The sequence below is a fragment of the Bufo gargarizans genome, chromosome 3, assembly GCF_014858855.1.
Source record: "Bufo gargarizans isolate SCDJY-AF-19 chromosome 3, ASM1485885v1, whole genome shotgun sequence".
Lineage (NCBI taxonomy): Eukaryota > Metazoa > Chordata > Amphibia > Anura > Bufonidae > Bufo > Bufo gargarizans.
In genome coordinates this window covers 208,669,481-208,696,509 of record NC_058082.1, presented here as the reverse complement: position 1 = coordinate 208,696,509, position 27,029 = coordinate 208,669,481, and the positions used below count along the sequence as shown (strand labels likewise).

Here is a 27,029-nt window from a genome sequence, read left to right as displayed (position 1 = left end):
TAACAACCCTGGTAAATGTATTGATATCTTAGCAGTGATAGGAATGCATTCAATAGGCATATAAGTGTCACTCACATTGAAGCATACACCCATGGCTCTTTCAGCATACAACTTTGTAGACTCTCCATATGTATCTTCCCTGATAAAGGGGTATTCTCTTGGGTCTCTACTCCACAGTACTATAATCTGTACTATTCATTTCCTTTGTTAGTCGCAGACAGCTCTTATGCACATCTTCCAAAAAGTTCAACTTTTTTTCTTGTCAGTCTACAGAATATTTTCCCAAAAGGCTTGGGGATTATCAAGATGTTTTTTTTTGCCAAATGTGAGATAGGCGTTTGTTCTTTTTGATCAGCAGTGGTTTTCATCTTGGAACTCTTCCATAGATACCATTTTTGCAGAGTCTCTTCCTTATTGTTGAATCATGAACACTGACCTTAACTGAGTCAAGTGAGGCCTGCAGTGCTTTAGATGTTGCTCTGGGTTCTTTTGTGATCTCCTGGATGAGTCGTCGATGCGCTCTTGGAGTAATTTTTGGTAGGCTCGCCATTCCTGGGAAGGTTCTCCACTGTTCCATGTTTTCTCCAGTTGTGGATAATAGCTCTCACTGAGGAGTCCCAAAGCCTTAGAAATGACTTTGTAACCTTTTCCAGACTAATATATGTCATGACTTTCTTTCTCATCTGTTCTTGAATTTCTTCAGATTGGGGCATGATGTGTTGCTTTTTGAGATCTTTTAGCCTACTTCATGTTGTCAGACAGGTTCTGTTTAGGTAATTTCTTGATTCTACAGGTCTACAAGTAATCAGGCCTTGGCTAGTGAAATCAAGCTCAGCTTTCCAAAAACTGTGGTTAATCACAGCTAAGTCATGGGGGTACAGGGTTCAATTGTTTTTCTCACATAGGGCCAGGTTCTTTGGGATAGCTTTTTTCCCTTAACCATTAAAATCATCATCTAAAAACTACGTTTTTTATTTACTCAGATTGTCTTTGATATTCAAATTTGTTTGATAATCTGAAACATTTAAGTGTGACAAATGTGCTGTAAGGTGTCAAATACTCTTTTACAGCACTGTAATTACAGGGAGTGCAGAATTATTAGGCAAGTTGTATTTTTGAAGATTAATTTTATTATTGAACAACAACCATGTTCTCAATGAACCCAAAAAACTCATTAATATCAAAGCTGAATATTTTTGGAAGTAGTTTTTAGTTTGTTTTTAGTTTTAGCTATTTTAGGGGGATATCTGTGTGTGCAGGTGACTATTACTGTACATAATTATTAGGCAACTTAACAAAAAACAAATATATACCCATTTCAATTATTTATTTTTACCAGTGAAACCAATATAACATCTCAACATTCACAAATATACATTTCTGACATTCAAAAACAAAACAAAAACAAATCAGTGACCAATATAGCCACCTTTCTTTGCAAGGACACTCAAAAGCCTGCCATCCATGGATTCTGTCAGTGTTTTGATCTGTTCACCATCAACATTGCGTGCAGCAGCAACCACAGCCTCCCAGACACTGTTAAGAGAGGTGTACTGTTTTCCCTCCTTGTAAATCTCACATTTGATGATGGACCACAGGTTCTCAATGGGGTTCAGATCAGGTGAACAAGGAGGCCATGTCATTAGATTTTCTTCTTTTATACCCTTTCTTGCCAGCCACGTTGTGGAGTACTTGGACGCGTGTGATGGAGCATTGTCCTGCATGAAAATCATGTTTTTCTTACCTTGCAGACTTCTTCCTATACCACTGCTTGAAGAAGGTGTCTTCCAGAAACTGGCAGTAGGACTGGGAGTTGAGCTTGACTCCATCCTCAACCCAAAAAGGCCCCACAAGCTCATCTTTGATGATACCAGCCCAAACCAGTACTCCACCTCCACCTTGCTGGCGTCTGAGTCGGACTGGAGCTCTCTGCCCTTTACCAATCCAGCCATCTGGCCCATCAAGACTCACTCTAATTTCATCAGTCCATAAAACCTTAGAAAAATCAGTCTTGAGATATTTCTTGGCCCAGTCTTGACGTTTCAGCTTGTGTGTCTTGTTCAGTGGTGGTCGTCTTTCAGCCTTTCTTACCTTGGCCCTGTCTCTGAGTATTGCACACCTTGTGCTTTTGGGCACTCCAGTGATGTTGCAGCTCTGAAATATGGCCAAACTGGTGGCAAGTGGCATCTTGGCAGCTGCACGCTTGACTTTTCTCAGTTCATGGGCAGTTATTTTGCGCCTTGGTTTTTCCACACGCTTCTTGCGACCCTGTTGACTATTTTGAATGAAACGCTTGATTGTTCGATGATCACGCTTCAGAAGCTTTGCAATTTTAAGAGTGCTGCATCCCTCTGCAAGATATCTCACTATTTTTGACTTTTCTGAGCCTGTCAAGTCCTTCTTTTGACCCATTTTGCCAAAGGAAAGGAAGTTGCCTAATAATTATGCACACCTGATATAGGGTGTTGATGTCATTAGACCACACCCCTTCTCATTACAGAGATGCACATCACCTAATATGCTTAATTGGTAGTAGGCTTTCGAGCCTATACAGCTTGGAGTAAGACAACATGCATAAAGAGGATGATGTGGTCAAAATACTCATTTGCCTAATAATTCTGCACGTAGTGTAGTCCTGTGTTGTGTTGCCCATCTTAGGTTGTATTTACCTAATTGTAAGACCTTCTAAGGACCAGATGTTTTTTATTAAGTCCTTATGCATAAAATCATAGAATTCAAAGAGAGTGTACATTGTTTTTCTCATACCTTTATACAGGTGTGGCTGAGAAAGCAAGTCACGATCAATAAAAATAGGATTTAAGGTTCGATATGATGTATGATAGGGATTAATTAGTTGGATTTACTTTCTAATCTATTTGTATATTAATGCTATTCAAGAGAAGGGAAAACATCTGCTTATTCATTTGGGCATGATCGTTTATGGAATGTTTGATGCAACAAACATGTTTTTGCACAATAAATAGAGAACATTGGGAACAAAGATTGCCAGACAGCAGAGAAGTTGAATACAGAACATCTGCTTGTGTTTTCCTTTTCTCCTTTCCCGAAAAAACTTTCTATGCCACCTATTTTGCTTTATGAATGTGATGGTTATTTATTTGTTTGGTATATTGACATCATGAGGAGCTAAACTATTGTGTATATTAGTTTACATGAAACATAAACATGTTGCTTGTTAATATTTATAACTTGCAGGAAGTGAATTGGTTATTACCCATTGAGAAAATGTTGCAGTCTTACCAGGAAAAGGTCGGAATGTATTTAATTATGATAAACAATACAATATAGAACATCATATCCTGCTGGTTGAAGCATCCTAGCAATTAGCCCAAGCAGTATTATATTATAATTCCTATATTAGCAACTTGCAACACTGACCTCACATTCACACGTCACGTATTGTATAAAATGAGTGTTTATTTCAGAATTTACTACACCAAGCATGCTTATTAGGTAAAGTGTGATCTATTCTGCTGGGCAAAAACAAAGACCTTTTAGTAAGTAGAAAAATAAAGTAAAACTCATATAATTAATCAGCATATGAAATATATATTATACAAAGTAAACTGCATTCCAGTGACTAAAATCGGAAGTTTTGATGAAACAAAATCCCATCTTGTGTATAGTAGCCGAGACATAGACACGTTTGCACATGTATACAGTGCACCAGTAGGACCCAGAGTTTCCATAAGACATATTAAAGCCACATCATAATTAAGTGTTCTTGCATAGCAAGACCACTTAATGTTATCTCACATATATATTCTTATTCTTATTATAGCCAAATTTGCCACCCTAACTCCTCCCACAGTTTTTACACTACATAGACAAAAATTTACCAAAACGTGCAGATTGTTCCCGATCGGATTGCTATTACTTTGTGGAACGTTTCACCGAATGGTTCACGGAATATCGTGGTTCTTGTGGCGAAAGTTGTCCCATAGGAATGAATGGCAAAGCTAGAGTGGGAGCTGGCAAAAGCTGAAAAACCAGGACATGATTTCTAAACTGCCACCGCTCCCTCATTTTCAGGCCACCTGCACAAATCTTATATCAAAACGTTCAGCTATCCCTGCTGCCACTAAAAATGTCCACGGATAAGCCACAGTCCTGATAGTTTTCACAATATGACCATTTGTTTGCAACTCACGCCGTCCATTGACATTCATTGAAACTCTACTCTGCAAAGCTCACATTTGAAGGGCAAGCTACTCCTCCTACAGTTTTGGAGCTACATACCCCAAACTTTCTACACTTCTTCGACCTATAGCGACTCGAGTTGCTTGTGCTTTTCTAAGCGATCCCACCCCCGGGGCCCCCGTGGCGGGCCCCGGAAGCCCCCTTTTTTCCCATAGACTTTGACAGGGTACATTTTCAAATCGCTCCCACTCGCCAGGTATTGACGATAAAGTCACCAAACTTGGGTCACTTAGTCATGTGGTCAACCCGAAAATTTTGGGCGCATTTTGGGGACCCCAAAAAGTGGGCGGGGCCACACAGAACCAATCAAAATCTCCCCATTGACTGTAATGAGACCTTCAAATTGCTACTCCTCCCACATTTTTAGGAGTACAAATTCCAAACTTTGCAGACTTGGTCGGCACCCACCCGAGTACCTTGCTTGTGCTTTGTTACCCGATCCCACCCTCCGGGCCCCTGGACAGGGCCCCCAAAATCCACGTTTTTCCCATTGACTTTGACAGGGAAAATTTTCAAATCGCTCCCAGTCGCACAGATTTTAAACTAAAGTCACCAAACTTGGGTCACTTAGTCATGGGGTCAACGCGCAATTTGTTAGCACATTTCGGAGACTTGAAAATGTGGGCGGGGCCACACAGAACCAATCAAATTCTCCCCATTGACTACAATGAGACGTTCAAATTGCTACTCCTCCCACAGATTTAGGAGTATCAATACCGAACTTTGCACTCTTGGTCGGCACATACCCGAGGATCTTGCTTGTGCTTTGTTAACCGATCCCACCCTCCGGGCCCGAAAACCTCTTTTTTTCTCCCATAGAGTTTTATTGGAAAAATGCAAACATTTGTCACTCATACAGCTTCGAAGTGAAACTCACCAAACTTGGGTCACTTAGTCATGGGGTCAACCTAAAAATTTCTGTCACATTTTGGGGACATTAAAAAGTGGGCGGAGCTACAAACAACCAATCAGATTTTCCCTTTTGTCTTCAATGAGAAAATTTTAAATTGCTGCCATTTCAACATTGTTAATGGCAGGGTTGTTAAACTTAATATATTCGGTTAATAGGTGACTAGAATTCAAATGTTTTAAAGTGGGCGGAGTCTACAACGGCCAATCAAATTTCAACTATATGTTTTAATGGGAAAATTTAAAACTGCCGCTGCTCTTAGACTGTTAATGGCAGGATCTCCAAACTTGGTACAGTTGGACAATTTAGGATTAGGATTAAAATTCTGAAAAGTGGGCGGGGCCAAAAACAACCAATCAGATTTCTTTGATTGATTTCCATGGGAAAATTAAAAAATACAGAAAATTGAAAAATGCTGCCATTATTGATGTCAGGGGCTTCAAATCTCAGAAATCTGGTCATAGATTACTTCGGCTTCAAAAATTGAAAAAGTGGGCGGAGTCAACAACGACAAATCAGATTTTTCCTATTGACTTCAATGGGAAACCTTTAAATTGCTGTCATTCTCACAGTATTTAAGCCAGAATACCCAAACTTGGCACCGTAGGTCATTGGGTGACTGGGGTAAAAAAAATTTTTTAAAGTGGGCGGGGACTACAACGGCCAATCAAATTTCAGCCATTTGTTTAAATGGGAAAAATTCAAACTGCCGCTGCTCTTAGACTGTTAATGGCAGGGTTCTGAAACTTGGCACAGTTGGTCACTGGAGGACTGTGCCAATGTATATCTTATTTTGGGGATGCTTAAAAGTGGGCGGAGCCACAAACAACCAATCAGATTTTCCCTATTGACTTCAATAAGAAACCTTTAAACAGCTGTCATTCTCACAGTATTTAAGCCACAGCACCAAAACTCGGCAGGGTGGGTCAGTGTGAGACAAAGGTCAAAATTTAGAAAAGTGGGCGGAGTCTACAACGGCCAATCAAATATCAGCCATTTGTTTAAATGGGAAAAATTCAAACTGCCGCTGCTCTTAGAATGTTAATGGCAGGGTTCTGAAACTTGGCACAGTTGGTCACTGGAGGACTGTGCCAATGTATATCTTATTTTGGGGATGCTAAAAAGTGGGCGGAGCCACAAACAACCAATCAGATTTTCCCTATTGACTTCAATAAGAAACCTTTAAACAGCTATCATTCTCACAGTATTTAAGCCACAGCACCCAAACTCGGCAGGGTGGGTCAGTGTGAGACAAAGGTCAAAATTTATAAAAGTGGGCGGAGTCTACAATGGCCAATCAAATAGGTGCAACCACCCGGACTTTTAGGTGCAACCTTTCCACAATTACTCCAGCCAATCCAACCACACAACAGTTACTCAAGCCACTCCACCCAGTTACTCCGCCCACTCCAGTTGTAAGCTACTGGTGGAGGCAAGAACACTTTACACAATTTCCCCAGAAATTGTAGCTTTTCTAGTTAATACTTGCTATAATTCATATAATCTGGAAATGTTATTACTAAACCATTCCTATCATTCTAAGTTTTTTTTTGCAGAAATCAGCAGTACACGTATACTTTGCAATATATGTTATTATGGAAAGTATGTTTCATCTGTACTATAAAGTATAATAAAGGGTGCCAAAGTGATTTCATAGAGGAGGTTGACTTTCTTTATCTCTTGAATATTTCCCTATTTATAAAAGTTGCTGACATTAGCTGTCTGATAGATTGTGAGGACTCAGCCAGTGCTCAGCTTTTTTATACTTTCAGTACTAGTTTACACTGCTATCAATTTCATAGACCAACTCAAAAAATGATAATAAAATATTATAGAATTCCAGAAGCACTGAATAATGCATTTCAGTAAGTTGCAATTGCACTACAAAAGATTAGGGCCCCTTTCACACGAGCGAGTTTTCCGCGCAGGTGCAATGCGTGACATGAACGCATAGCACCCGCGCTGCATCCTGACCCATTCATTTCAATGTGTCTGTGTACATGAGCATTTTTTTTTCATGCATCAGTTCTGCGTTGCGTTAAAATACGCAGCATGTTCTATAATCTGTGTTTCTTACGCAGCCCTGGCCCCATAGAAGTGAATGGGTCTTCAGTAAAAAAAAACGCATTGCATCCGGAAGCAAGTGCAGGTGCGATGCGTTTTTCACTGATGGTTGCTAGGAGATGTTGTTTGTAAACCTTTAGTTTTTTATCACACGGCGTGAAAAGCGCATCAAAACGCATTACAGCCGTGAGGAAAAAACTGATCAACTGAACAGAATCGCACACAAAACTGACTGAACTTGCTTGCAAAATGGTGCAAGTTTCACTGAACACATCCGTACCTAATCCATCACGCTCATGTGAAAGAGGCCTAAACTATGCAGGGTACGTTCTTAGAATTCTATACAGGTTTCAGAGGGGAAAACATATGATTACAGTTGGACACAATTGAAATTGGGTATGGTAATATGTGATCCATGGATTCAAAATTTTGTCACATTAATAAAGTGGAATATTCTTCATTCAGCAGCCTATACTTTCCAACTACCATTTATAGTCAACCTATCTGCAAAGAAAAAAAGGGGGTCAGTCAGCACATCCCAATGCGCAGGTGCACGTTGCTACGGCTGAAAACACAACATAGAACAAAACATACAATGCAACAGCACTCTGTAAACCAAATAAAGTACAAAAATGTATTATATTGCTAATGCTACGCTTATAAATTAGAGATGCTTGGCAAATACATTTTGCACAAAATTATTTGAGCCCGTCTGCCACACGTCAAGGCGATCTCTATAAGATGGGAACCTAACACTAAGTGCAACCTGTTATGTGCCATGACAGCGACCATGAAGTTCAGGTGGTGTAGGTTCCGCATGCATGCTGGTCCCCCTTTGGTTTTTATCATTTTTGTTGCCAAAATGGCCTCCATTGAATCCAGGGACTACAAGTACCAACATGCATGCAGAGCAAACTAAGCTTTATACTCATGCTATTTAAAATCAGCCTATGAGGCAAACAGGCTGATCAGGAGTGCACGACCAAATGGAGTCGGCCACACCTCCAGCACAAACTGCAAAGAGAAAAGGGGGGTCAGTCAGCACATCCCAATGCGCAGGTGCACGTTGCTATGGCTGAAAACACAACATAGAACAAAACATACAATTCAACAGCTCTCTGCAAACCAAATAAAGTACAAAAATGTATCAACCTATCTACCATCACCAAAAAGTAGTTTAGAGTAAATAATGGAGGGAAGGGAGGAAGAAGGAGCATGTTGCAGTGTCACTGCTTCAGCCTGGAAATTCTGTCTTTGAGAGTTCTGTGCTGCCAGAGGGCAAAGGGAGTATCTAGCGGGCATACAGATGTAGTAGAGTTAACACACATGTTTTCTGAGACGTGTTATCTTAACTAAATGCGTTAAGAAAACACCCTCAATTGTTTTTCAATGGCTTTTGTATCAAGATAACGCTAAAGTTTGTGTGTTAACCCTGCTACATCTGTATATGGTCAGAGAATACAACACAGCTCCACAAGTAGAGCCCAATCAGCAAGTTGGAGAATGCACACTTACAGAATGTGGTGGAGGGATGGCTACACTACATTTTAAATACATCTCCTGAGCTGCCTAAAGTGGAGTTGATCATAGAAAATGTCTTCAGATGCAACCTACAGTATCCCAAAAAATCCAGCAGTGCTTAAAGAGTACCTCCAGTTATAAGTTTTCAGAAATGAATAGTACAGGGGAAACTCGAAAAATAATAATACTGTGCATAGTTCATTTATTTCAGTAATGCAACTTAAAAGGTGAAACTAACATATGAGACTCATTACATGCAAAGCAAGATATTTCAAGCCTTTATTTGGTATAATTTGGATGATTATGGCTTACAGCTTATGAAACCCCAAAGTCACAATCTCAGGTCCCCTTTGCTCAGGGGGTATGGATTAATTAGCAGACTAGAGTGTGACACTGAGCCTAGAATATTGAACCTTTTCACAAAATTCTAATTTTAAGCTGCATTAATGCAATTCCTTTTAATTTGCATTACTGAAATAAATGGACTTTTGCACAATATTCTAATTTTTCGAGTTTCACCTGTATATGTGAATATAAGAAACTTTGCAATCTATCTTAAAAAAAATGATACTTCCACCTGGGCCTCTCAGGCTGCTTTTCTCCTCCTTCCCTTCACTCAGCCTCTTATCTCTAATAGTACTCAGTCTCTATCTCCAGCTTTAAACACTAAAGTCTAAGGAGAGAAGAGATGGGATGAGGAGGCAGCTGCCTATGGAGGGATTTACTACCTTAGTCCTCTTGCACACAAACGTTGTGCATCTGTTCTATGCATTGGGGACTGCAATTTGCGGTCCCCAATGCATGGGCAACGTCCATGCGGTGGTGCGGAAAAGGATCGAGACCCATTCAACTTTTTTTTGGCGGTGCGGAGGCACGGACAGAAACATTGCGAAAGCGTGCTTCAAGTGAATAGGTCCACATGCGTGATGCTAAGTGCACACGGGCTCGTGCCCGTGTAGTGCGGACCCGCCGTATGCGGGCCGCAATACGGCCACAGGCATTACTCTGCACAGTAGTAGAGCCTTCTTACTAGATATATTAGAGTGAAAAGTGCTAAGTGTAGCAAAGCAAAAGAAACTGCAGTTTGTGCGTATTCTTTACAGCAGCCTTCTCTTCCCTTTTCCTCTCTCTTTAGACTTCAATGTAAAAAGTAGGAAAGAGCAAAGCAGCCTGATAAAAGCAGATAGAAGCCTTTTTGTATTACCAAGATATATTACAGAGTTCCCTATATTAATCTGTACTATTCAGTTATGGAAAGTTGTTTTATAACTGAAGGTAATTTTCCATAATGGTGCAATGTTTGCATTGTCCCTCCGTATAAATGTCTCTGATAGTGCCATGTAATAAAGCCTTTCAACTTTGTATATTTGACTTACAACCATATAAAATCAGCTTTAATCACAGGTTTTGCTTTAATTAGGTTAAGGGTCCATTCACACGTCTGTATGTGTTTTGCGGATCCGCAAATTGCGAATCCACAAAACATGGACACCGGCAATGTGCGTTCCGCATTTTGCAGGACTGCACATCGCCGGCACTCTCATAGAAAATGCCTTTTCTTGTCCGAAATTGCGGACAAGAATAGGACATGTTCTATTTTTTTGCGGAACGAAAGTGCGGATCTGCAATGGAGTGTAGCGTTGCATCAATTTTTTTTATTTTACAATAAGCCACAACTTGAAGCCCACCTAATCCCATTAATTCCAACCACACAGCAATAGTGCCTTCATAGTGCCTCCAGACACATAGGAATGCCCTCGCAGTGCCACCTAACAATAATGATGCCCCTCAGACAGTATGATATTCCTTTAGTGCCCCCCACAGATTATGCTGTCCCCTAAGTGTCCCCTCACATTAGGATGTTCCCTAAGTGAACCCTCACAGCAAGTTTCTCCTTTAGTGCCCCTAACACAGTGTGATGCTTCCTTAGTGCCTCCCCACACAGTATGATAATCCCTTAAATCACAGTGACCCTCACAGTAGGATAATCCCTTAAATCACAGTGATTCCTTAGGTCACATGACCTAGCTGCATTTCAGCCCTATTCAAGTCAATGTTTATAAGCTGCAATACCAAGCACAGCCACTATACCTTTTATGGCGCCGTGCTTAATAAGCTTCCCGAAACAGCTGAATGTGATATTGATGACGTATCCTGTGGATAGGTAATCAATATTATTTCCCGGACAACCCCTTCAAGGTGGTATTTAAATCAGTATCCAGTAGAAACATGAAGTATGTTTTTTTTATTTTATTTTTTATACAATTATACTTTGAGTATGAGGGTGGAAATTCAAGGAGAAGCTTTAGAATTTTTTTAATGACTATTTATTCTACAGCTTTTTCTGCAAAGCTATTAAAAGAGCTCAGCAGCGAACTAGCAAAACCATTAACAGATTTATTTAACCAATCACTGGCAACAGGAGTCGTCCCAGAAGATTGGAAATTGGCAAATGTTGTGCCCATTCACAAGAAAGGTAGTAGGGAGGAATCGGGCAACTATAGGCCAGTAAGCCTGACATCAATAGTGGGGAAATTAATGGAAACCATACTTAAAAGGATTCTGTCACCAAGTTTTAGGTTATAGAGCTGCGGACATGCACGGCTAGATCGTCGCTAGCATGTCTGCAATATATCTGTCCTATAGGGCTGTGTGGTTTTATTTTCTTTAAAAAAGGATTTTAGAGATATGTAAATTAGTCTTGTAAGGTGACCAAGGGGCTGTATAAACCTTCCTTGTGCCCAGCCACGCCCGCCAGTGAAGGAGCCCAGCACCGCCTATGTCCTCCGAATCTCCTCCTTTCGTCATCCGTTAGATAGCCGTAATCTCGCGATGCACGAGCTCGCACATGCACAGTTCTTTCCCTGAGGCTGATGCCAGCACAGGGAAGGAACACTATACCGGCACTGCGCATGCACGAGCTCGTGCATCGCGAGATTTCGGCTATCTAGCGGTGACGAAAGGAGGAGATTCGGAGGACATAGGCGGTGCTGGGCTCCTTCACAGGCGGGTGTAGCTGGGCACGGCTGGGCTCCAGGAAGGTTAGTACAGCATCTTGGTCACCTTACAAGACTAATTTACATATCTCTAAAATCCTTTTATAAAGAAAATAAAAGCACACAGCCCTATAGGACCGGTATATTGTGGACATGCTAGCGGCGATCTAGCCGTGCATGTCCGCAGCTCTATAACCTAAAACTTTGTAACAGAATCCCTTTAAGGAGAGGATTGTGGAACATCTAAAATCCCATGGACTGAAAGATAAAAAACAGCATGGGTTTACTTCAGGGAGATCATGTCAAACTAATCTTAGAGATTTTTTTGATTGGGTGACTAAAATAATAGATGGAGGATGTGCAGTAGACATCATTTATCTAGACTTTAGTAAGGATTTTGATACTGTCCCACATAGAAGACTTATCAATAAATTGCAGTCTTTGAGCTTGGACTCCCATATTGTTGTATGGATTAGGCAAATCTGGAAACTAAAATTTAATGTTGATAAGTGCAAGATAATACACCTGGGGCGTAAAAACCCAAGAGCAGAATATAAAATCAGTGATACAGGGATCTAGGGGTCATTATTTCAGAAGACTTAAAGGTAGGCAGACAATGTCCTAGAGCAGCAGGAAATGCTAGCAGAATGCTTGGGTGTATAGGGAGAGGCATTACCAGTAGAAAGACGGAGGTGCTCATGCCGCTCTACAGAGCACTAGTGAGACCTCATTTGGAGTATTGTGCTCAGTACTGGAGACCATATCTCCAGAAGGATATTGATACTTTGGAGAGAGTTCAGAGAAGAGCTACTAAACTGGTACATGGATTGCAGGATAAAACTTACCAGGAAAGATTAAAGGACCTTAACATGTATAGCTTGGAAGAAAGACGAGACAGAGGGGATATGATAGAAACTTTTAAATACATGAAGGGAATCAACAAGGTAAAAGAGGAGAGAATATTTAATAGAAGAAAAACTGCTACAAGAGGACATAGTTTTAAATTAGAGGGGCAAAGGTTTAAAAGTAATATCAGGAAGTATTACTTTACTGAGAGAGTAGTGGATGCATGGAAGAGCCTTCCTGCAGAAGTGGTAGCTGCAAATACAGTGAAGGAGTTTAAGCATGCATGGGATAGGCATAAGGCCATCCTTCATATAAGATAGGGCCAAGGGCTATTCATAGTATTCAGTATATTGGGCAGACTAGATGGGCCAAATGGTTCTTATCTGCCGACACATTCTATGTTTCTAGCTTAAAGGGCTTCTGTCACCCCACTAAAGTCATTTTTTTGGGGGGGCTATTTAAATTCCTTATACTGTGATAAATGAAAATATAATGGTGTTACTTTCCTTCAGTAGTTTCTTATGAAAACAAACTTTTATAATATGTAAATGAGGTCTCTACCAGCAAGTAGGGCGTCTACTTGCTGGTAGCCGCTGCAAAAAAACGCCCCCTCGTCGTGTTGATTCACAGGGCCAGCCGCGATCTCCTCCTCCGGCCGGCCCTGTCAGCATTTAAAAAATCGCGCGCCTGTGTTCATTCGGAGCAGGCGCTCTGAGATGAGGAGGCTCGCCTCCTCAGCACTCCCTCAGAGCGCCTGCGCAGATGACGTCTTCTCTTTCGGTGATATAATTGGCAGCATGCGCACTGAGGGAGTTCTGAGGAGGCAAGCCGCCTCATCTTAGAGCGCCTGCGCCGAATGAACACAGGCGCGCGATTTTTGAAATGCTGACAGGGCCGGACGGAGGAGGAGATCGCGGCTGGCCCTGTCAATCAACAGGATGAGGAGGCGTTTTTTTGCGGCGGCTACCAGCAAGTAGACGCCCTACTTGCTGGTAGATACCTAATTTACGAATTATAAAAGTTTGTTTTTATAAGAAACTACTGAAGGAAAGTAAGTAACATCATTATATTTTCATATATCGCAGTATAAGGAATTTAACTAGCCCCCCCCCCCCAAAAAAAAATGACTTTAGTGGGGTGACCGAAGCCCTTTAACATCTTTCCTCAATGTTTAATACAACCCTCTGCTGTTCTTCTATTCCATGAAGTTGTAGAGCCACAAGTACATTACACATAATGATGAGACAAAGCATGCATCATTCTCCTGTGTATAAGAACATTATTGACAGAGTTGTATGAGGTTATTGATTGTATCTGTCACTGGGAAACTCTTCAGCAAATTCTATCACTACAAAACCTTGTTTCTAAACATTTATTTTTAAAAAAGCTAAAAAAGTGAAAAACTTACTGAAACTACATTCATTAGAAACAATTTGTTTCACTACAAAATAAGCCTGGAGTGAAAGTGACATTATAAAAATATTATCAGGAGCAGGAGGCTGTACATCATGTTGCTTGTTTTTGTTTTACTGCTTTAGGATGCCCGCTGGACTTGCCCAGTCACGAAACTGCACCATGGGAGTTCCACTAACAAGCAGAGGTTCTCCATTAGCTTCACATGGGTCTCCTGGTGGGATGACAAATTGTACCAATGTTGTCAGACCTGTTCTCCCTATTACCGTAGCTCAGATACATGCTCACCAATCTCCAATATCCTCTCAGAACAATTCATCCAAGATCTCCAACCAGCAAGCTATTAACCACACACGCACCTCTGTGCAGATGGGTAAGTAGAAGAATGAAACAGAAGGCTGCTGTTGTTTCCTTGCCCAAATATATAAAATTTATATGTTCCCAGAGCAGCATGCAAAAGTACAGAATTGGTGATAGCAGCAGCAGAGGATCATTTGCTAATGACATATCTTCTTTACTCAGACGCAACGACTGGCTGAGCCACTATAAAAAATGTGACCAGATAGTACTGAAAATCTGCCTTGCAGCCCCAGCCCTTGCTGTCTAAGATGGGGCTTGAAACAGGACACACTGACGCAACCACATCTTGCCTTTTTGTGGACAGACGAGATGTGGTGCTTTAGCTACTACAAGATGCTCTGCTGCTGAATTTCTAGGTTTAGTTAGATCTTGAGGTTAGTTACCACTTTGTTGACATCTGCATTGGAGGATCTGTCACATTGGATGGAAAAAATAGTGCATTCAGTCAATACAGCACTATTTTTATGGTAAAATTATGGACACCATGAGGAAACCTGATAGACCCCATTATAAGTCAGTGGGGTCCATCAATGGTCATTGGTATCTGTTGAGTGATGGATCTGTCGCAGCAGATGTAAGCTCAGTCTATTAATTGTGTTCTTCATTAGTAATATGCTGTACTGCATAGATTGCACAATTCATCTGTAGGACCCATTGAAAAATGGACAAATCTGTAGTGGTTTAGTCAGGGCATCAGTGATGATTTAGGTAAAATCCGAATCAGGGGTCTGTGGAGAATTGGATTATCAGACAAATGATCATGAGTAGTCAAGCAGACATGTTGTCAGAGGACAGAGTAGGAGAATGATTAGGAACAATGTGGGGAAAGTCACTGGAATGCTTTAAAAAGAGATTAACCAGTATGACAGGTGCCAAGAAGGGTTTTTATAAAGGTTACTGGACTTTGGGTTAGAGAAATCTGTGTAAAACATTTCTGACTATTTCCTTGATTTTACTATAGCTATTTCAGTACCAGATGTTACAGAGAAACTCTAGCCTTATCTTGAATATATTTAACATTTTCTCCTCTCAATTTTTTAGCTTTCTAAATTAAAAGTAGGTTTTATAGTTGTTTTGAGTATGTTGATTGTATTGAGTCACTTTTTATTGGGTTTTGTTGAAATGCATATATACTGTATGCCATGAATATATATATATATATATATATATATATATATATGTGATTTACAGTGTGTATGTATATGTATATGTATATATATATATATATATATACACAATGTAAATCATTAGAGGTATTTATTTGTTAATGGATGTTAAGATGTTATATTTTTTTCCGTTCTTGAACACCTCCTTCAGCACAGCCTCAAGAACGTCCCACAGCAACTGTATCACCTATAAGGACTCACAGTTCACCATCTCGACTTCCTGCTAGCCCAAACAGGGCACAGTCAACTGCTTCTCCACAACACTTGTCCCAGCAGCACTCCTCTGTACAGACTTCTATAGCAGTACACTGCACTCGGCCAGTTATCCCATTAACTTCAGCGGCAGCAGCCATCACGCCTCCAAATGTTACTGCAGCCAGCATTAGTGCTGAAGCTTTCAATGGTCCGGTCAACTGTATGCCAACTGGCAGCCCTACAAACACAGGCTGCAAGACAGAAGAGAGGAAGATTGAGAAGGTAAGTCTCTTTTTGGTTTTAGGCCTTGTGCACCCAGCAGTAATATGGCTCTGTTGTGTAATGTGTATGTGCATTGTGTATGGCACTGCAATCCCATAGAGGTTCAATGATCATTTGCTGTACCCCTGAATGGCTTAGATTTTATTAATGAGGCATTCGGTCATATTGTTTTGTGTTTCCTTTTATGTCATGTAGTGAAGATATTTTTTATGGTGATTGGTAAGCAGCGTAAATAAAAATACGGTTGAAGGGGACACGGTTTGACTGTATGTCTGAAATTCCTGTTGGGAGCCCTAGATTCAAGTGTGCCTTGAAGCCCTGCTGCTCTAAGACACAACATCGTTGTTGACATTACGTCTACAGGGCAGGATCCAGGAGAATTAGCAGAACACTGCCCTCAGAGGCAAGGTCACTCACGATGTTGTGTTTATGGGGTAGAGCCTTACACGCCTTGCCACGCCTCAGATGTAGACATGATGTCATCAGCACACTGAACCAACATGGTGGAAAATGTCATGTGACCACGATGGAGTGCAGGAAAACAGGGCATTACAGATAAACAATCGCTATTAGTAAGTGATAACATGTTGTTTCCTTTCAACTGATGCTGAAAATTGCAAAACCGGAATACACTATTAAAGAGGACCTGTCACCATTCCTGTTGTCTGTTTTAATAGCTTCATTGCATTCCCCATGTAATAACAATTCTGGAGCCTCTATTCTTATGACTCTATGTTGTGCCATTCCTTTATTATTTCTGCTAGAAGTTATGAATGAATTGCTAGCAGTCTGCAGTAAGGGTACAGAGGGGAGGTAACCAGTTGGGGGGTGTTCCTGCGCAGTCTGAAAATGGCAGCACTGATTGGATAGAGTGAGTCTGTGCAAGTACACACCTCCAACTGGTTACCTCCTCTCTGTACTCTTACTGAAGGCTGATAGCAATTCATTCATAACTTCTAGTAGAAATAATAAAGGACTGGAGCAACATACAGACATAAGACTAAATGCTTCAGAACTGTTATTACATGGGGAACACATGTAGCAATTAAAATGAGCATGTCAGGAGTGGTGAAAGGTCCTCTTTAAGGATATCTGTGTGCTATAATGAACAGAAAAAAATTGGTGCTTATAAAAATTCTGACCATGACAAATGTTTTCAGCCTTGGATGATGTAATAGTTTAAAATAAGTTCATTCTGTTTGGATAACTATTTATCGGTATTGAGTTTTCTTTTTATGCCACACATTTCCCATTGATTTGTTCTTTATTTGTGGACAAATGTTCCTGTGCTAATGGAGAACATGCATAGATATCTCTGTAGTTGTTTCATCTATAGAGGGTAAATTGGATGATCGATTCTGTGGTGAGCATGACCATAAAAACAAGGCTTGCCTCAGCACGTAGATGCCCCGGACAAACAGTACTTGCATAGTTAATCTCTATTTGTATAACCTCTGAAACAACCCTAAAATGTAGCTCTTAAAGCTACTTTTCTGTTTAGATTAATTAAAAAGAAATGCCTGTTTTCTTCATTATCACATTATTTTGTACACTTTGACAATGTTGTCACTCTCTTCCAATAAAAAATAAATCAAGCAACTTTGCCAACAGACTTGATTAAAAATCTACCCTACTATTAGATGTCTAAAGCTACTATGAATATCTATGTGTCTCCATGTGTACAGACTACAAACATACCGCTTGTAGTCTGGCTTCTTTAGAATGCAACCTTCATTCACTGCATGTTGGACTCCTCTTGTGTGTATACTCCTCCTTTATTTGGCCATACACATTAGATGTATGTTGGACAAGCTTTCCAATTTTGTCGGGATCGGCTGACCATCTAATATGCATGGGGGTCTTCCCACTCTCCTCCGACATCTGATGGGCATGCTGAATTTTGAAATTTCATATGCTTTTGTTCTCAGCGAGATAAACAGTTGTCTTTGGGAGTTTGATGGTGGCTCCCTGCTCTGTCCCATAAAAAAAGGGCATGCTTGGCCAACAAAGCCTGCATATGTATGGGGGAGGGGGGAGGGGGGAGGGGGGGGGGTTGTGTATTGTGAATGATTGTGTATGGCTGGCTTTACATTTGTGCAGGATTCAAAATAAAAAAACTGTATAGTACATGGATTATGAGTTATGACCTGTTAGAAAGATAGATTATGTAATCTATAGTGAATGTAATCTTCTTACCACTGTCTGTAGTTGTGAGTTATTCCCTCTCTTCTGTTTCTCAGCAGTGTCATGTGACCAGAAATCAGACTTTTCAAATAACACAGCATGTAATGTGTGGACAGAAAGTCAGTCTCTCTATGTATTCCTGCGGGAGCCTCACTCTGTCTCATAGGAATGAATAGATACAGTCATGTGAAAAAATTAGGACACCCTTTGAAAGCATGTGGTTTTTTGTAACATTTTTAATAAAAGGTTATTTCATCTCCGTTTCAACAATACAGAGAGATTAAAGTAATCCGACTAAACAAAGAAAACTGAAGAAAAGTCTTTTCAAGATCTTCTGTAAATGTCATTCTACAAAAATGCCTATTCTAACTGAGGAAAAAGATAGGACACCCTTGCCCCTAATAGCGAGTGTTACCTCCTTTGGCTGAAATAACTGCAGTGAGACGGTTCTTGTAGCCATCTACCAGTCTTCGACATCGGTCTGAGGAAATTTTACCCCACTCCTCAATGCAGAACTTTTTCAGCTGTGAGATGTTTGAGGGGTTTCTTGCACGTACAGCCCTTTTCAAGTCACCCCACAGCATCTCAATGGGATTCAAATCTGGACTTTGACTTGGCCATTCCAGGACTCTCCATTTCTTCTTTTTCAGCCAATCTTTGGTTGATTTACTAGTATGTTTTGGGTCATTGTCATGTTGCATGGTCCAGTTCCGCTTCAGCTTTAATTTTCTAACTGATGGTCTCACATGTTCTTCAAGCACCTTCTGATACACAGTAGAATTCATCGTGGATTCTATGATGGTGAGCTGACCAGGTCCTGCTGCAGCAAAGCAGCCCCAAACCATGACACTTCCACCTCCATGCTTCACAGTTGGTATGAGGTTCTTTTCTTGGAATGCTGTGTTTGGTTTACGCCAAACATGTCCTCTGCTGTTGTGTCCAAATAATTCAATTTTGGACTCATCTGTCCAAAGAACATTATTCCAGAAGTCCTGGTCTTTGTCAACTTTATCTCTGGCAAATGTCAGTCTGGCCTCGATGTTTCTCTTGGAAAGCAAAGGTTTCCTCCTTGCACACCTCCCATGCAAGTTAAACTTGTACAGTCTCTTTCTGATTGTAGAGGCATGTACTTCTACATCAACAGTAGCCAGAGCCTGCTGTAGTTCTCGAGATGACACTTTAGGGTTTTTGGAGACCTCTTTTAGCATCTTGCGGTCTGCTCTTGGGGTGAACTTGCTGGGGCGACCAGTCCTGGGCATGTTGGCAGTTGTTTTGAAAGCCCTCCACTTGTAGACTATCTTCCGGACAGTGGAATGGCTGATTTCAAAATCTTTTGAGATCTTTTTAAATCCCTTCCCAGACTCATAGGCTGCTACAATCTTTTTTCTGAAGTCCTCTGACAGCTCTTTTGCTCTCACCATGGTGCTCACTCTCACTTCAACAGTCAGGAGCACACCAAACTAAATGTCTGAGGTTTAAATAGGGCAAGCCTCATTCAACATGCAGAGTAACGATCTACTAATTATGTGCACCTGGTGTGATATACCTGTGTGAGATCTGAGCCAATTTAAGAGGGAATACATGTGAGGGTGTCCTATCTTTTTCCTCAGTTAGAATAGGCATTTTTGTAGAATGACATTTACAGAAGATCTTGAAAAGACTTTTCTTCAGTTTTCTTTGTTTAGTTGGATTACTTTAATCTCTCTGTATTGTTGAAACGGAGATGAAATAACCTTTTATTAAAAATGTTACAAAAAACCACATGCTTTCAAAGGGTGTCCTAATTTTTTCACATGACTGTACGTAACTGACTTCCTGTCCTGTGTCAGTTGGAGATCAGAGAGTTGGTCACACGACAAAGCTAAAAATTAGAAGGCAGGGGATAACTCTGATAAAATACAGTTACTGATGAGAAGATTACATTCACTACAGTTTACATCATGCACCTTTCTAACAGGTCAGAGAGTAAAAAATGTTTGTGGGAGTGCTACTTTAAATTATTGCAGGAATGCAAATGAAAAAAATAACCTATTGTCACGGCCTTTGGTGTGTGCCGTGACACTTTCGCCGCGCATGCTGGTTTCCGGTGGCAACTTGTTGATATGCATGTGTGTGCGCTTTCCCTTTAAGGATGTTTCCTTTCCCTGTTTTGGTGTGCACGGGGTTAAGGTGTGCTTGGTAGGTGTGGTGGGTGTGACCTCAGGCCTCCTTATATGTTGGTGTGGTGAAGCCTGAAGGTCAGTTTGATTTTGCTTCAGTCTGTGTAGGAGCTTTGCTCCCTGGCTGAATGATTATGTCTGTGTGAGCTATCCCTATTTGTTATTTTGTTTACCTTGCTCTGTCTGTTGTCCCCTCCGGTGTGTTTCTGTCATTCCTCCCCCCACCTGGTGTATGTAGTTATGGTGTGGGTTTTGCTTGGAGGTTTGATTGTGGTATGTGGCTCCGGAAGGAGTGTGCTTTCCCGGAGGGATTTAAGCGGAGACTAGACTGTGGGTTTTCCAGCTTGGAGCCCCCTGCGGCAGGTAAGTGTGGATAGCATTGTTATGTTGCTGTTACTTACCTGCCGTACTGTTTAGCCCATGGTCTTACATCCTGTTTGCCACTGGGCCTCCGGAGACACCATTCATCCGTGGTGTAGGATGAATGGGTGGTCTCTGCCCTGTCATAAGGCCTAGGGCTTTGCATGGATAGCAGGGTCAAAGGTTGGTGAGCATGTGCACCCTTACCTTCTGAGGCGGCTCATGCGTCAGGAGTCTAGGTAGGAGAGTCCAGGGTTAGACCCTAGGAGGTGACCTGCTCCCTGTTCCCTGCTATCTGGCGTTGCAGCCACTGACTTTGCACGGTGGGGGGTTTTCCTCACTCCCCGTCGTGATGCCTAAACATTGTGCACTACTTCACTTTTTCAACGCTAACTAACTGGGGCACTATAACTGAGATCCGTCATGTTTCTTCTGGAGGCTTCTTGGGACAGACAGCGGTCTCCAACTGGTCAACAGTTCTCTCTCTGGTGCTGGCCAGGGACTGGTGAGTGTCCTTCTTGACCCCATAGCTTCATACACTTAGATTATATCTTTAATCTTTGCATCCATGAAACATTGATGGACAAGGTCCCTTGTGCATCAGACCCGGTGTGCCACTTCTTTGGAGCAGCTGCACATAACCAGCAGGCTAGCTTAAATTATAAATTACAAAACCAAACTAAAAGCACTCTGTGTGATACATTAAAAAGTGTGACTGAAAACTGTGACTGTTGCAAAATAAACTGCAAAACTAAAGGAAATATAGACTGACACAGAACTGATATTTGACAGTGCTGGTGACATATTGTATATTTGGAATCAATAGGTTATTGACCACAAAAAAGGTGCCAGGTTCAATTTTGTGGACTCACATTCCTTATAATATTCTGACATGATGTGACTCTCTTCATAAGAATATTTTGAAATAAAACCCCATTCCTCTTCTTCCTTGGATCACTTAACATTATAGATTACAACTGTGGTGGAGAGGAGACATATGTGGGTTCCTGGTGCCCATCTGTGCTTCATAATCTTGGGTTTCCAATTCACACCTTCTTGACTTTGGGTTACAAGCTCTAGGTCTTAGATAATGAGTATTATATGCATACACTTTTAGAAAGTCAAAATCTGTTATTGCCCACCTGGCATTTTGTCTGCGATAATGAAGAAGCAGCTGGATTCTCCAGTTTTATGTTCATTTTATACATTGTTTTTCCATTTTGATGAGTTTTAGCTGCAGAGAAACATTGTATTACCTTGATTCGTCATAGCTGACATGTTTATGAAATTACACAATACGTGAGTTCATTACATCTAATAAACGCAAGAAAATTCATGCAGATTATTGCAGTTTTTGGCCACACAGTTGTAAAACAGTTTAAAAACATAGCCCATTGATAGTAACATAGTTTATAAGGCCAAAAAAAGACATATGTCCATCCTGTTCAGCCTGTTATCATGCAAGTTGATCCAGAGGAAGGCAAAAAAAAGACTGTGAGGTAGAAGCCAATTTTTTACCAAATTCCTTCCCGACTCCAATCAGGCAATCAGAATAACTCACTGGATCAACGACCCCTCTCTAGTAGCTATAGCCTGTACTATTATTACACTCCAGAAATACATCCAGGCCCCTGAATTCCTTTATTGTACTCACCATCACCACCTCCTCAGGCAGAGAGTTCCATAGTCTCACTGCTCTTACCGTAAAGAATCCTCTTCTATGTTTGTGTACAAACCTTCTTTCCTCCAGACGCAGAGGATGTCCCCTCGTCACAGTCACAGTCCTGGGGATAAATAGATGATGGGAGAGATTTCTGTACTGACCCCTGATATATTTACACATAGTAATTAGATCTCCCCTCAGTCGTCTATTTTCTAAAGTGAATAACTCTAATTTTGATAATCTTTCAGGGTACTGTAGTTGCCCCATTCCAGTTATTACTTAATTTGCCCTCCTCTGGACCCTCTCCAGCTCTGCTATGTCTGCCTTGTTCACAGGAGCCCAGAACTGTACACAGTACTCCATGTGTGGTCTGACTAGTGATTTGTAAAGTGACAGGACTATGTTCTCATCTCAGGCATCTATGCCCCTTTTGATGCAACCCATTATCTTATTGGCCTTGGCAACAGCTGCCTGACACTGGTTTTTACTGCTTAGTTTGCTGTTCACTAAAATTCCTAGGTCATTTTCCATGTCAGTATTACCCAGTGTTTTACCATTTAGTATGTACAGGTGACTTGCATTATTCCTTCCATGTGCATACCCTTACATTTGTCAGTGTTAAACCTCATCTGCCACTTATCTGCCCAAGCCTCCAATCTATCCAGATCCCTCTGTAGTAGTATACTGTCCTCTTCCGTGTTAATTACTTTACACATTTTAGTGTCATCTGAAAAAAATATATATTTTACTGTGCAAGCCTTCTACAAGATCATTAATAAATATATTGAAGAAATAGGGCCCAATACTGACCCCTGAGGTACCCCACTAGTGACAGTGACCCAATCTGAGTGTGTACCATTAATAACCACCCTCTGTTTGGGATGTATATCCATTGCCTTATGCATACACTATGGGGCACATTTATTAAGGCTACATTCACATCTGCATTGGAGGCTCCATTTGGGGCCTCCATCACGGAATTTGTGAAAAATAGCAGAGAAAAAAATTCTGCATCCAGGACTTTTCTCCCCTCTAAAAAAGCACTCTTCCAAACAGAAACCTAATGGATCCCATTATAGTCAATGGAGTATGTTCGTCTCCAATAATGTGGGAGAAAAACGGAAATAACTAACGCTGATGTGAAAGAGAGCTAAGGCTGGAGTATTACTCCTCTCTTAATAAGTGTGGTGCATCTGTGTGGATCTCGGTACCAAAACAGAAAACTGTGCCAGTAAGGGATCTGGTATAGATTTCCGCTGTAATTTATGCCCGTTTCTTGTTAAACAAAGTAGCCAATGGGAAAATTGGTTTCTGCGATACACCTGGCACTTTCAAAGTTGTGATGACTGCACCAGATTTAGGGTACTGACGGTGGTGTACTGACTTTTCCTGACAGCAGGTGTTTTCAACAGTTGGATTTCAACATGCCCAGTTCTGTTCTAAGGGGATGTAACCGCTGACCGAGGTGTCAGGCAGTGGCTTACTCCCCTTTCCCCTTTCACAACACATGCATGCTTGGCTGTCCGAGCAGCCGTGAATATGGGGGAGTTGGGAGGGATAGCTGTAAGCTAAACAAGTCTTCAGCCAGTAGCTATGTAAAGTATGTGACAAGCTTTAAGGACCCAACAGATGTTGTTGAGAGAGAGAAAGATCAGGCAAAATGAATATTTTCAACCAATCCTTCTGTTCTCCCAGGATATAACTTCCAGAAGTGTCTGGCAGCGGCTTTCTCCTCTCTCCATAATAAATACACATAAACATTCGGTCGAGCTGAATATGTGTGGGGATGACAGGAGGGAGTCGGGAGAGATAGCTGTTGGCCAAACGATCATTCCACCAATAGCTGTTGAATACGTATGTCCCTGCTTTAGACACGAGCACTACATCTGGGGGCATTTACACGTGTGTTTTCTGCATCCCTATGTCTGTTCTGCAAAAGATGAACATGTCCTATTTTTGCCCATAAATGCAGATCATAAACCCACTGAAGTCAATGGGTCCGCAAAAAGAACAGATGCGGCACAGATGTCATCCGTATTTTGTGGATTGCGTTTTTGCAGACCGCAAAATACATACAGACGCTTGAATACACCCATACTAGATGTTTCACAAAGGCTGTTCATGGGTTGCAGCATTGTTTACCCAATGGGTCCATTGTCTTTGCAGACTGTTTGTTGGCACTAAAATGGATTGCAAATACAAATAAAAAAATACATGATATACATGATAGTAAACACTTGCTGTACACCATGACAAAGTAAAAGTGATATGAGACATGCTGAATCTCAAAAGCAAATGCAAATTTATTACAAAACCTCCCATGGACCCCCATGAATTTTTATGAAAAAGTGCAGGAAAAACCCTAAATGTGAACAGAACCATAGATAAACAGAAATCAGTTTTTCCTTTTTTAAGGGATACAAATGCAATAGATTAATACTTTCAAAAATTATTTTTCATAATTTTTAGCTTTCTGTAGCAGATTCCCACTCTTTTTTGTATCTATGAAATAAAATAGAAGATTATAAAAAAAAATAAAGTGCAGTCACACACCTAAGTAATAAACATCAAATAAAAAAGAAAAGCTAAGGGTACTTTCACACTAGCGTTTTTGTTTTCAGGTATTGAGTTCCGTCACAGGAACTCAATATCGGAAAAAAGAGTGATCAGTTTTATCCTAATGAATTGTGAATGGAGAGTTCCGTTCAGGATTCATCAGTTCAGTCCCTCTTACGTTTTTTGGACGGAGAAAATACTGCATCACTTGCCGGAATATCGGATCTGGCATTCATTTACATTGAAGTGTATTAGTGCCGGATTCCAGCATTAAGGGTTTTCGGCAAAACGGATCTGGCTTTCCGGGCTGCGCATGCATAGACCTTTCAAAATGTAAAAAAAATTAATACTGGATCAGTTTTTTTCGGTTGACAAATGCCATCAGTTTGCGATCCGGACTTGCCGGATCCGGCAGGCAGTTCTGCCGCAAGTGTGAAAGTACCCTAAAAAAATGTGTTTTCTTTAATGTTTTATTATTACTGACTTTCCTTGAGTTACCACATTATTATAAACATTGTGTCACAAAGGGGTGTTCTCGGCAACCAACAACCAGTGTATTTCAGTACATCTGCTGTACTTCCTATTCCTTTGCGCAAGATGAATAAAGGAGGTTTGACCGTACACGCACAAGAATATTTACCATGTAAATGGATTAGAGTCTCGGAACATAATCTAGGTTAACCCTGTCAGGTCCATAGCTAAATGATTACTGCTGTCAGTCTGCAGGTCTTCAAGGCCACAGGTGATTTATTTGCTTTGTCTGTTCATGTTTACTCTAAATAAATAGATATTTGACATTGTTGTAGGGGTAAATTACAATCCAGCCTTGGCTGCATTGATGTCTTGTATTATCTTGTGGTCATACTTTGTATACGGTAATGGAATTGTAATGCATTTATACTCGCTGGCTGTCAGGAGGACTAGCAACATATTGTGCACATAGGCAATTACTGACCTCTGTGTCTGTTGAACCGGAGAAGCTGAAATTTGTATTCAGAATTGCGTTGTCAATATTCCCCCCTTTATCTTTATAACATGAGGTGACGGAACAGATTTATTGTGATGGTTTAAATGGAAATATAAACTTACAGATCAAAGCATTTTTCAGCCCAAGTCATTACTACCACTAGTTATTTGCTGGTGAAAAACTACAGATCACTGGTAACATCTATCACATGGACAAGTTTTTATGTATTTAAACTATTGCAGGCAAAAGTGGAGCAATTACTCACAGCAACCGGATTCTAGATATCATTTTGGAAGTTGGAAAATAAAAGGAATGATCTGACTTTCGCTCTATTTTTGTTGTACTTGGGGCACATTTACATTAGCGCTAGTAATGTCCGTAGTTCTGCTCCATTAGTGTTGCAGAACAACGAAAAGAAAGTGCTTGATCCAGCATATCATTGACACGAATGGAGGAAAAAAATAAACATTGACTATAATGGAGTCCGTTCGGTCCCCTCTTTTTTTGGCAGAAAAAAGTCCTACATGAAGGAAATTTTTGAGCGTTCTTTTTGAAGAAATCTGCAACTGAGGCCCCGAACACAGCTTCCAACACAGATGTAAACATGCTATTTGTACAAGAATCCTAGAAAGTTTTATAATTTGCCACATTTCTATAAATTATTATAATTAGGAAGAGGCGGTTAGGTCAAGTTCAGATTCGGGAGATTTGTTGCAGATTTTCATTGTGGAATATATGTAAATTAAGGATTTGGAAACCGCGTCTGCATGTAACAGAAAAAAATCCTTGAATAGTCTGTATCATTACTATTGCCATGGATTTTCACAGTAGAGTTCACTGTTTTCAATGCATCAAATTTGCTGTAGAAACATACTGCTGTGTATAACTGCAGGGAAAATTAAAGGGGTTTTCTAGCTTGTACCAATATCTTTTAAAATAAATAATTTATGAAGGTAGCTGTCAATTTGTAATGTATTTCCATTATCTTTATTGTCCCAATCTTCCGGTCTGTGTTGTGGTCACATGACCATGTCCATACAGCTCTTTTCTATTTCATTTTACCATTTATTTTGTGTGGCTCTGTTTTTTATTTATTTTCTTTTTGTGGCTGCTTTGTATGTTGTATGTGGTCTTGTTAATTACTTTCTGCATGGCTCTATTTCCAC

General features: G+C 40.6%; 1 protein-coding gene across 2 annotated transcripts in view; it reads left to right on the top strand.

Moving 5' to 3' along the window:
- The window catches only part of SH3RF3 (SH3 domain containing ring finger 3), a 462,616-nt gene that overhangs the window by 419,787 nt on the left and 15,800 nt on the right, over positions 1–27,029 (top strand). For both annotated transcript variants that reach the window (XM_044287661.1, XM_044287660.1), the window contains 2 exons: positions 14,097–14,344; positions 15,649–15,974. In XM_044287661.1, coding sequence (XP_044143596.1) covers positions 14,097–14,344; positions 15,649–15,974 — 574 coding nt within the window. The remainder of the gene's footprint in view (positions 1–14,096; positions 14,345–15,648; positions 15,975–27,029) is intronic.